At 17.5% G+C, this 11,478-nt stretch overlaps 6 protein-coding genes across 6 annotated transcripts; 4 read left to right on the forward strand and 2 right to left on the reverse strand.

Moving 5' to 3' along the window:
- Positions 1-357: 357 nt before the first annotated feature.
- PRELSG_1247500 (ubiquitin-activating enzyme E1, putative) lies at positions 358-1,977 on the reverse strand (the record flags this gene model as incomplete). The annotated part of the gene is made up of 1 exon (XM_028678282.1): positions 358-1,977. The coding sequence occupies one exon, from the start codon at positions 1,975-1,977 to the stop codon at positions 358-360; it is 1,620 nt and encodes a 539-aa protein (XP_028534587.1).
- Positions 1,978-2,619: 642 nt separating this feature from the next.
- Positions 2,620-3,444, reverse strand: PRELSG_1247600 (conserved Plasmodium protein, unknown function; the record flags this gene model as incomplete). The annotated part of the gene is made up of 1 exon (XM_028678283.1): positions 2,620-3,444. The coding sequence occupies one exon, from the start codon at positions 3,442-3,444 to the stop codon at positions 2,620-2,622; it is 825 nt and encodes a 274-aa protein (XP_028534588.1).
- Positions 3,445-3,907: 463 nt separating this feature from the next.
- Positions 3,908-4,693, forward strand: SNRPE (small nuclear ribonucleoprotein E, putative; the record flags this gene model as incomplete). The annotated part of the gene is made up of 4 exons (XM_028678284.1): positions 3,908-3,955; positions 4,026-4,115; positions 4,240-4,364; positions 4,672-4,693. The coding sequence occupies 4 exons, from the start codon at positions 3,908-3,910 to the stop codon at positions 4,691-4,693; spliced, it is 285 nt and encodes a 94-aa protein (XP_028534589.1).
- Positions 4,694-5,554: 861 nt separating this feature from the next.
- KRS1 (lysine--tRNA ligase, putative) lies at positions 5,555-7,755 on the forward strand (the record flags this gene model as incomplete). The annotated part of the gene is made up of 2 exons (XM_028678285.1): positions 5,555-5,711; positions 6,203-7,755. The coding sequence occupies 2 exons, from the start codon at positions 5,555-5,557 to the stop codon at positions 7,753-7,755; spliced, it is 1,710 nt and encodes a 569-aa protein (XP_028534590.1).
- Positions 7,756-8,379: 624 nt separating this feature from the next.
- PRELSG_1247900 (conserved Plasmodium protein, unknown function) lies at positions 8,380-10,102 on the forward strand (the record flags this gene model as incomplete). The annotated part of the gene is made up of 8 exons (XM_028678286.1): positions 8,380-8,554; positions 8,752-8,824; positions 8,926-8,999; positions 9,111-9,190; positions 9,304-9,377; positions 9,511-9,640; positions 9,758-9,838; positions 9,977-10,102. 8 exons carry the CDS (start codon positions 8,380-8,382, stop codon positions 10,100-10,102), a joined length of 813 nt encoding a protein of 270 aa, XP_028534591.1.
- Positions 10,103-10,663: 561 nt separating this feature from the next.
- On the forward strand, positions 10,664-11,200 carry PRELSG_1248000 (conserved Plasmodium protein, unknown function; the record flags this gene model as incomplete). Its single annotated transcript, XM_028678287.1, has 1 exon — positions 10,664-11,200. The coding sequence occupies one exon, from the start codon at positions 10,664-10,666 to the stop codon at positions 11,198-11,200; it is 537 nt and encodes a 178-aa protein (XP_028534592.1).
- Between the last annotated feature and the right edge of the window lie 278 nt (positions 11,201-11,478).

Below are 11,478 nucleotides of genomic sequence, written 5' to 3' on the forward strand. Positions count from 1 at the left end.
ATCTAAAATTAAAAAAAAATAACTCAAAATTTATTAAATGCTTTTTTTTTCCCCTACTTTTTTTAATTTTATATTTAAATTTTATGATTTTAATTTATAGGATTTAATTTCTTATTTTCAATATACGCATATATATATATATTTTAATTTATATATTATTTATTATTTTTTTTTTAAATATTTATATCTTAGATAAATTCAATATTTTTTACCATTTAAAAAATATAAGTACAGTTTTAGCATATTAGTTTTTTCTTTTTTTTTTGTTATGTTTTAGTACATTAAAATATTTATTGTTCATGCTTGTTGATTTTACTTTTTTTGGATACTGTTTTTTTTTTCTATTCAATTATACTGCTATTTACATTTTTTTAAAAAGAAATAATTTAAATAAGGTTTTAAAAAAAGTGCACATATTTTTAAAATTTCTTGAGTTATCAATCCTGATAAAAGTAGTGATAGGCAAATATTATTAATATTCGTGTATTGATTATGACTAATAAATATATTGTTAATATTTTCTATTTTTTGTAATAAAATATTTTTATTTATATCTATTAACGAACATACGCGTACTATTGATTTATCATTTTTATTAGACAAAAAAGATAGGTATTTCTTTTCTTGTTGATACTTTGTATTAACTTTCTTTTTAAGATTAATAAACAAAGGATTTTCACAAAAAATCAAGATATCATTTTTTCGATTACATAATAATGGTTTACTTTTTTTTTTAATAATTTCATTATTTGAATTACATTTTTCTTCTTCGGAAAAAGAGTTAGAAACATATGTTTCTTTGTTTAATAGGCTGAAATTATTTTCATAAATTTGCTCACGAAAACTAACTAAATATAAATATAAAAAATCTAAAAAATTATTAAATATATTATTTTCATTTTCGTTATTTTTACTTTTCCTAATTAAATGAAAATTAGAGAAAAAATAAGTAAAATAGGATATATTAAATAATTTCTTAAAATTATATTTTCTCTTTTTTTTACCAATTAAATATTCAATTTCCTTTTTGTCTGATATGTTTCTTCTTTGTAAAATATTATTAATTTGTTCATCATTAAAATTAAAATTAAATAAATAAGGTAAATTTTTTTTTTTTTTTATAAAACTTTTATATACGGCTAAGAATATGAATAAATGAGTCTTGCTCATTGATTTTTTATTCCTTAAAAAATAATTTATCCTTAGAATAATTTTATTTAAATCAATAATATTACTTATCATATTCATATTAAAATTTAAGTTTGTTAATTCAATTTTTTTTTTAATAAACTCAAAAAAATTAATTTTTTTATCTGATAATTTGCGAAAATCTTCATTGCATTTAACTAAAAATAAAATTTTGTTTGATGGAGTATTTGTTTGAAAAAAATTAAATTCCATATTATTTACATATTTCTTTAACTCGTTATTTAGTGAAATGGATACATAATAATAAAAAGAAAAATCATCTTTTTTATCATCAATCATGTATAAGTGGTTTTTTGTGCATATATTTAAATAGCCTATGAAACCATTTGAATGACAAGTAATAATATTTTTATTGTTTTCTATACATAATTTTTCTATTATTAAATTATTTTTTACTGATAAATTACAAATTATAATATCATAAGAGTTGTTTTTTAATATCACATTATGAAAATATTGTATAGGATTTTCAATGATGCATTCAATATTTGCATTTTTATTTATATTCATCAAATTATTTTTTATAACCTTACATTTATAATCATTTACCATATCAGTACAAAAGATATAATAATTGGAATCATGAGAAGAACTTAATTCATTATCAACAATAATTAAATTGCTAATTCCACTTAATATTAGCCCTTTAGCAATTTCTAAAATAATTAAACTACTCCCTAAAATACATACAAAGCTATTCATTAAAATTTCTTGATGTTCCACTCCCCATAAAGATATTTGCCTTTTAAATTTTTCATAATTTTTCATAATTTAAAAGTTTAAGAATGCATAATAATTCTTATAAAAACTATTGAATATAAAAAAAAAAGTTTTCTTCGAATTAAATATAATTTATGAAAAAATAAATAAATGCCTTAAATTAATACTTTACATAAGTAAAATCATATATAATTTAAAAAAGTTAACACAAGTAATATGATATTGTGTATATTAAAAAGAATAAATGGTAATAAAATAAAAATATTTAAAATGTGAAATAATTAATAAATAATTTCCATAAAGGAATATTAAAAAAAAAAAAAAAAAAAAACTTATTTCTATTATACTAATAAAAAAAGAGAAAAAAATTTAAATTATTAATTTGTATTTTTTTCTACATTATTTGAAATAATCTTTTTTAAATCATGAATTTTCTATATGTATTCCATTTTAATTTAAAAAAAAGAAAAAAGAAAAAAGGGTTCCAATAAATTAAAAAAATAACATTACAAAAAAAATATATAACTATAATGAGTTTAAAATAAAATAACAAAAAAAATAAAATAAAATAAATTTATAGAACTTTTTTATTACATTTTGTATATTCTTAATTTTATTAACAAGGCTAATAATGAAAAAATTTTTTTGTTTTTTTTTTTTAAAAATAAAATTTTTATTAAAATGTCTTTATCAAAATAATTTTTTTTTGAACTTTTTTTCTTTTTTTCTTTTTCTAAAAACATCTTGCATATCAATAAAATTACCGCTTTGAATTTTAACACCTAATATTTTTTCTTTTTCTTTTCTTTTTAATATATATTTTTTTATTGACTTCTTACGACACATAAGTTCAGGGTAGTGAATTTTTCTACTTTTATCAAATTTTCCTCCTAATGTTTTAATTTGATGATTTTCAACATTTTTTCTCTGAAATTTATTTAAGTATGGTAATGATAATTTTCTAATTTCATGTACTGTTTCCATGAAATTTTTTTTTAATTCCATTTTTTCTTTATATATTTCTTTTTTCTTTTGTTCAGTAGATATGTTTTGGCTTTTTTTTTCAAATTTTATTCCCTTATTTTCTTTATTTAATTTTTGATCTGAAGAGTATATTTCTGTATTCCCTTTTTTTTGCATATTACTTAACTTCGAAACATTAACTATTTCATTTATATTATTAGTTACATTTAAATGATCTCTAGATTTATTTTCTTTTTTATTCTCTTTTTTTATTTTTTTATAAGTACTGTAATGTTGACTCTTATCTTTTTTTGATAAAACTTTATCAATTAAATTATCATTTTCTTTTCTATATTTTAAATCACTTGTTTCTTTCTTATTATGAATGTTAAGTTCTTTATTATCTGTGTATATATTTTTACTAATTTTATCTTTTTTTTTTGATTTTTTATTCAATAATATTTTTTCATCGTCTGAAAACCCCCATATTTTATCCATGTATTTTTGTAAATTTAATTCTTTATTTGAAGCTTTTTTTTGAACCTTTTTCATTTTACCAAAAAATGAATCTAATAAATAAATAAAATATAATTAAAAAACAGAATTCAAAAAATTTTACAATCAAAATTTTTTTGAATACTTTTTAAAATATTATTATACAAATTATCTATAAAATTTTTTTTTTTTTTTTTTTTTTTTTTTTTTTAAATTCACCTATAAATAATTAAAATTAAATATCGAAACTTCTTAATTATAAAGAAATAATTTATATTATAAAAAAAAAAGTAAGTAAATGCATATTGTATATATAAATAATTAAAAAGAATCAATTTAAAATTTGCAAATATTAAAAATTGTTTTTTCTTTTAGAAAAAAAATTTAATAAAACTTAGTATTCTGCTTTAAAAAATTATATATAATAGTTATAAATACATTAAAATTTTTTTATTCTTATTGTATATACTTTTTTTTTTTCTATTTATTTTATTAATATTTACATATAAAATTAGTGAAAATGGCTACTACTAATAAGAAATTACAAAAAATTATGACCCAACCTATAGTAATATTACATTAAAAATGAAATTATGTTTCATTTTATTATTATTATTTTTTTTTTTTAATTATTATAGAATCAAATTTTTAGATTTTTCACTAATAAAACAGTTGTACAAATTTGGCTTTATGATAAGCCAGACATTAGAATTGAAGGAAAAATTTTGGTAATATATTACTTTTAATTATGATTTGTAAATAATTTGTAAATTATTTAATATTACTTTATATGATTAAAAAGAGAAAAAGAAAAATAATTAAAATAGAAAAAATCTTCTTTTTTTTTATAAGGGTTTTGATGAATATATGAACATGGTTTTAGATGACTCAGAAGAAATTTCAGTTAAAAAAAATTTTAGGAAACAATTGGGAAAGATTTTATTAAAAGGAGATACAATAACACTAATAATGGAAGCGTAAAATATATATATTTTTATACTAAGTTTTTTTTATATTCATTTTTAAAATATATGCATGTGTCTTATTAGTTTACATATATGATCATTTTTCATTTTTCTTTTTATTTTAATCATATACTAATTATTTATTTATTAATTTTACAACTCAATTTATTCTGAATAAATAACTCATGCTTTTTTATTAAGCTTTTTTTTTTTTTTTTAATAAAATTTTTAAATTCATATATATAAAATATTATATTCTTTATGGTCTAAATTTTATAACAATTTATTATTTTATTTTTTTTTACTTTTTTTTTTGCAGACATAAAGGAGAACAAAATTAAAAAAAAATTTTATACATTTTTGTTATTTTTTTTTTCCCTTTTTTTTTTTATTTTCTTTTTAATTTTAAATTATATAAGCATATATATTTTTTTAAAATATTTATTTAATATTAATATGAAAAAAAGTAAAATATAATGTGTCTTCTCATTATTCTATACCATTTGATTTTCTATATTGCTTTATTTTATTTTATTTTTTTTAAATGATATTATTTTTATAATTGTATACTAGTTTCTATAGGAGGATGAATGTTACAATATTTAATTTTCTTTTTTTTTTCTTTTTGATAATTTAAAAGAAAAAAATAAATAAATTTGTTTTTTTTTTTTTTTTTTTTTTCAATGTGTGAAGTATTTTCATTTAAATAATTTTATTTATAAATTTTTAGTAAAATAAAACAATAATTTAATTATTAAACCATTTATATATATTTATAACAAAGCAAAAAGAGTAAATTTACTATTTATATGAAAAAGAATACATTTGTTCTATTATTGAATTTTTAATAAAACATAAAATAAGAATTTTTTCATTTAAAAAAAATAAAATAAAATAAAAAGTAATGATAAAAACAACAAAAAAAAAATTAAAATTATCAATAAAAATAAATGTAAAAGATAATAATATAAGCAAAAACTATAAATTTTAAGTTCAAAAAAAATAAAAATAAAATAAAATATATATAAATAAATAATATTTATTAAAATATATTAAATAAAATAATATAAAATAAAATAATAAAACAAATATTTTTATTTGAAAAAAAAAAAAAATATAAAAATAAAATTAATCACAATTAAAAAAAAAAAAATACTTGTTAAAGTTATATTAGGAAAATCATTAACTATTAAAATATTCGCATGTTAAAAGCTTCATCCTTTTTAAAATACAAGAAGCTTAATTTTTATATTACAAAGTATTTTTCTATTAATTTACAAAATCATATTAAAAAAATCTCAAACAATTATTCTACTGCAATGAATGATAAAAGGGAGCATGTAAATGAAAACAAAATAGGTTTCCCAGAAGCAAAGTAATTTTAGAATTTTTGAATACTTATGAAAATAGATAAAAAAAAAAAAAAAAAACATATATGAATACACAATTCACAACGCATATATACATTTGTAATATTCTTTACAACAATATTCATAATCTATAACTTTTTTGTTTTGTTTTCCCATTAAAATATAAAATATATTAATATATCTTCTAAGTTTCCTTATATTTTATTATATAAATTTTCTTTTTAGCATATGTATTAATTTTTTAAAAATTCATGTTTTATACATAAATATATTTTATTTATTTACTTAATAAGTCTATATACATGATTTTTATAATTATACTGTATAAAAAAATATATATATATCACATACGTATGCATCAGTAATTTTATAAATAAATATGCAATATAAAATTGTTTATTTTATTAATATTTTAGTTTTATACAAACATATTAGTTATATTTTTTTATTCATTTTATAATTTTAGTGGTGGTAAGCAAGAAAAAGATAAAAAAAAAGAAGATGAAACAGAAATAGATCCAAGATTGTACTATGAAAATAGGTCGAAATTTATAATTGATCAAAAGAATAATGGAGCAAACCCTTATCCTCATAAATTTGAAAGAACTATTACTATACCCGATTTTATAGAAAAATATAAAAACTTATCAGATGGAGAACATTTAGAGGATACCATTTTAAGCATAACAGGAAGAATAATGAGAGTATCTTCTTCAGGGCAGAAATTGAGATTTTTTGATTTAGTTGGTGATGGAGAAAAAATACAAGTTTTAGCAAACTACACATTTCATGATCATACGAAATCTAATTTTGCCGAATCTTACGATAAAATAAGAAGAGGAGATATTGTTGGTATAGTTGGATTCCCTGGAAAAAGTAAGAAAGGAGAGTTGAGTATTTTTCCAAAAGAAACTTTAATATTATCTGCTTGTTTACATATGTTACCTATGAAGTCTGGATTAAAAGATACAGAAATAAGATATAGACAGAGATATTTAGATTTAATTATTAATGAATCTTCTAGGAGCACATTCGTTACAAGATCAAATATTATAAATTTCTTGAGAAATTTTTTAAATGATAGAGGATTTTTAGAGGTAGAAACTCCTATGATGAATTTAGTTGCTGGAGGTGCTAATGCAAGGCCTTTTATCACACATCATAATGATTTGAATTTAGATTTATTTTTAAGAATAGCTCCTGAATTGTATTTAAAAATGTTAATTATTGGCGGTTTGGATAAAGTTTATGAAATTGGAAAAATGTTTAGAAATGAAGGTATTGATAATTCACATAACCCTGAATATACTTCTTGTGAGTTCTATTGGGCTTATGCAGATTTTCATGACTTAATTAAGTGGTCTGAGGATTTTTTTTCTAGTCTTGTATATCATTTGTTTGGTTCTTATAAGATATTATACAATAAAGATGGATATGACAAGCCTCCTGTTGAAATTGATTTTTCTCCACCATATCCTAAATTGTCTTTGGTAGAAGAAATTGAAAAAATGGCTAACGTTAAATTAGAACAACCTTTTGATTCTGATGAAACTGTAGAGAAAATGATTAACCTTTTAAAAACTAATAAAGTTGAATTACCTAATCCTCCAACAGCTGCTAAACTATTGGACCAATTAGCTTCTCACTTTTTAGAAAATAGATACGTTAATAAACCTTTCTTCATTATTGAACATCCACAAATCATGAGTCCTTTAGCAAAGTATCATCGATCTAAGCCAGGCTTAACAGAAAGATTGGAAATGTTTATATGTGGTAAAGAAGTTTTGAATGCATATACGGAATTAAATGATCCATTTAAACAAAGAGAATGTTTTACAAGTCAACAAAAGGATAGAGAAAAAGGAGATACAGAAGCTTTTCAATTTGATGCAGCTTTTTGTACAGCTTTAGAATATGGATTACCACCAACTGCAGGTTTGGGGATTGGAATAGATAGAGTTACTATGTTTTTAACTAATAAAAATTGTATTAAAGATGTTATCTTATTTCCCACTATGAGACCTGCTAATTAGCTTATCAAAAAAAAAAAAGGTTATCATATATATGTGTTCATTACACAATTGAATTAATTATTAAATAGAGCAAATTTTAAATATTGTTTTTTAATACTTAACGCATACTCTAAGATTTTTTTTTAATTATAGGAAATAATTAAATCTTTTAATGAATAAAATTCATTGATATAAAAGGAAAAATTTAGTACATTAAAAAGGAAAAAAAAAAAGGAAAATATATATATATATTCTACCATTATTTTTTTGCCCTTTGTTTTTTTTTTTTTTTTTCTCTTTTCTTTTATATTTTAATTATTTTATTTTTTGCTAAATTTATTTTTTTTATTTATATTTATAATTGTTAATTTCAATGATTATTTTCCTTTTTTATTTGTAAGTATTTCTATGTTCAAATAAATAGATCCTAAAGACTTTTATATATTAAATAAAAATAAAATTAGAAAAAAAAAAAAACATTCGTAATGTATGTACATTGCAAATAAAAAAAAAGTCTTTTCTTTTTTTTTTTTATAATCGAATTATCTTTATAATTATTAATGTTTATTATTATAAAAATTGATTACATTATTTTTTCTTTTTTTTTGTATTTATACTATTTTCTTCATATGATTCCCCATAATAATGCAGGAGAGTAATAGCCATAATTTTGATGTAGGTTATTTTTTAAAAAGTTGTGCTGATTTAGAACAATCATACGAAGTTCTATTAAATGAAAAAAAAAAAAGTGAATTAAAATTAAATGAAGTTTCAAAAAGCTTACAAGAAATAAAAGAAAAATATGAACAAGAAAAAAAAAGTATAATTATTTAAAAAGAAAAAAAAAAAAAAATCAGTAATAAATGGCATAAGACATTAAGATATTAGTACAAGCAGTAAATAATATGATTTCTGTCTATATATTTTATGAATATATAACCACAAATATTTTCTAAAAAAAAAAAAAGAATATTCATTCCTTTTATTTCATATTTCTTAATTTTTATAAACAATTAGATAATTTAGAAATATCTTTAAGCATATCAGAACAAACAGATAAATTAATGAAAAAGCAAAATTACTTTGAACAGTAAAAACATTGAAAAAATTCTGCTTTTTTTTTTTTTTTTATTCATTTTTAATAATATATTGTTTATTTTATTTTATTTATTTTTTATATATCAATGATAGCTATGAAAATGTCGAAAAGCAGAATGATGATTTTAAGAGAAAAATAGAAATGTTAAAAAGAGAAAAGGAAGTTGGTAATTCTAATAAAATTTTCAGAAGATATAAAGAAATATGCAAATAAAAAATACAACAAAAAAAAAAAAAAAAAAAAAATAATGAAATTGTATCATGTTTTTTTTAAATAGAAAAACAGAATATGGTGGATAAAATAAAAGTCGCTGAAATAAAAAAACAACAAGAAATAGAAGAATATGAAAAAAAAATTGTTAAAAAAAATAAATAATTATATAGAATAATTAAGTATTTTGACATACATAATTATATCACTTTGTTTTTTTATCCTATGTACATGTATTTTTAAAATTATTTTCTAATTAGAGAGAGAATAAAAATAGGTTTCTAAAGTTAGAAAGTCAAATTATAGAATTAGACTTAGAAATATCTTCAAAAGAGTAATAAGAATAAAAATAACATAAAAGGGCATTACATAAAATAATATTTTAATAAAAATATACATTATCGCATTTTTTTAAATTTTTATTATCCTTCTTTATTTTATCAAACTTCCACTTAATCTCTTTTTAGCAAAGAAATAAAAAAGTTGTCATCAATTTTAAATGATGTTCAACAAAAGCATGAAATAAAAAAATTAGAATATGAACAGAAAATTAAAAATTTAATAAAAGAAAATGAAGAAACGAACAGAAAAAATAAAGTATTAAAATATATTTAATTAATAAATACTTTCATAAAGAAATTTAACTCTATTTAATATATTTATATATAATATTTTTTTTTTTTTTTTTTGTTAAATTTTAATTAAAATTACTAGGAAGTAGTTAATGACTTAATAAATGAAAGTAACAATCTAGCATTGAATAATTTAAAGAATAAACTTAAGTTGCAACAGCAAGTTAATTAAAAATATTTTTAAAAATTAAAAAATTGTATTTCAAGAGATAATGTTTTATATTAATTTAGATACATTTTTTTTTTTTTTTTAGCTTTTAATAATATATTTATTTTATATAATATATACTATAATATTTAGGAATACAATAAATTAGAAGAAGAATATTTAAATTTAAAAAAAAGCACTAATAAAACGTCAAACAAAAAATGTATATCTACAGAGTATACTAAGAATCATAATAGCAAAGTTTCATACAAAATTTAAAATATATTTTGAAGCAATTTAAGTCTTATTAATCTTAAAAATATATTAACATATTAATGAACTCTTTGATATACACATGTGAATAAATATACAAATTAATTATTCAAATAAGAATTGATAAGAAAAAGATACATATATTCTTTAAAAAAAAGGATAATTGTTTAAATAATAAAAATTATATCAAATAAACAGCATGTTATTTAAAAGAAAAAAAAAAAAAAAATTTAGCAAAGTACCATTCAATACTTAAAAAGATATAATTTGTTTAAGAATTATATTTGATAAATGAAAAAATGAAAAACAAATAATTTATAAAAGAAAAAATTTTAGTACATAAAAATAACATGAAAAAATAAAATATACGATGCAATAAAATTAAAAATAATAAATTTAATTAAAAATATATTTCTATCTCCTCTATACAATAATTTTATAATTTTTTTATATATAGTAGAATAGTAAAAGTTATATATATATATATATATATATGTTTTATTTTAGTTTTATTCTATATATATAAATGCTTTTTTGTTTTAAATGTAAGATTTTCATAATTTAATAATGAAATTGAAAATTTTAAATTTTTTCATTTTTTTTAATTTAATGTTGCATTTTTATACTTTAAAGATAAGATGTATTAAAAACAAAATTAATTCACATTTTCTATATTACATTAAAAAAGGTAATTATTTAAAAACAAATAATAAGTTCTATTATGTAAAAACAAAAAAAAATGTTTCAGATAACAAATTTAATCTAAATGAAAAAAAGGAAGATGATATTATACCATTTATAAATAATTCAAAGAATAAAAATATTTTTCGAAATAAATATAATTATATACCATCACTAGACGAAGTAAAAGAAGACATTGAGAATTTTAAGAAAGAAAAATCTTTCTATTTTACTGAACATAGTATACTTGAATTAATAAATATAGAAGATAACATCATTGTAATAAATATTGAAGGAAAGTTTTTTGAAGATATTAATGTAGTATTTTCAGAAATAACAAAATATCTATTGGATAAATATATTGGTATTTTAGGTATTCATCCATATAATATAAAATCATTGAATATTAAAAATGAAATTTAAAAGATAAATTTCAGAGTTAGTTAACTTTGCTTTTTTTTTTTTTTAAATGTATAATTTTACATTTTTATAGAAAATTTCTACTTTTTCAAAAACTGTCTTCTTCATATGTCTTTCTTTAACTTTTTATTTTTACATTATTTTATTTTATTATTTTTTTTTTTTTTTTTTTTTTTGTTTTATTTGAAAAACTGTCCAATTTTAATTGTTAATTGAAACAATTTATTTTCGTAATAGAAAAAAAAAGAAATTTATTTATTGATAATTTAAATTCATTTTAA

The sequence above is a fragment of the Plasmodium relictum genome (assembly GCF_900005765.1).
Source record: "Plasmodium relictum strain SGS1 genome assembly, chromosome: 12".
In the NCBI taxonomy this organism is placed as follows: domain Eukaryota; phylum Apicomplexa; class Aconoidasida; order Haemosporida; family Plasmodiidae; genus Plasmodium; species Plasmodium relictum.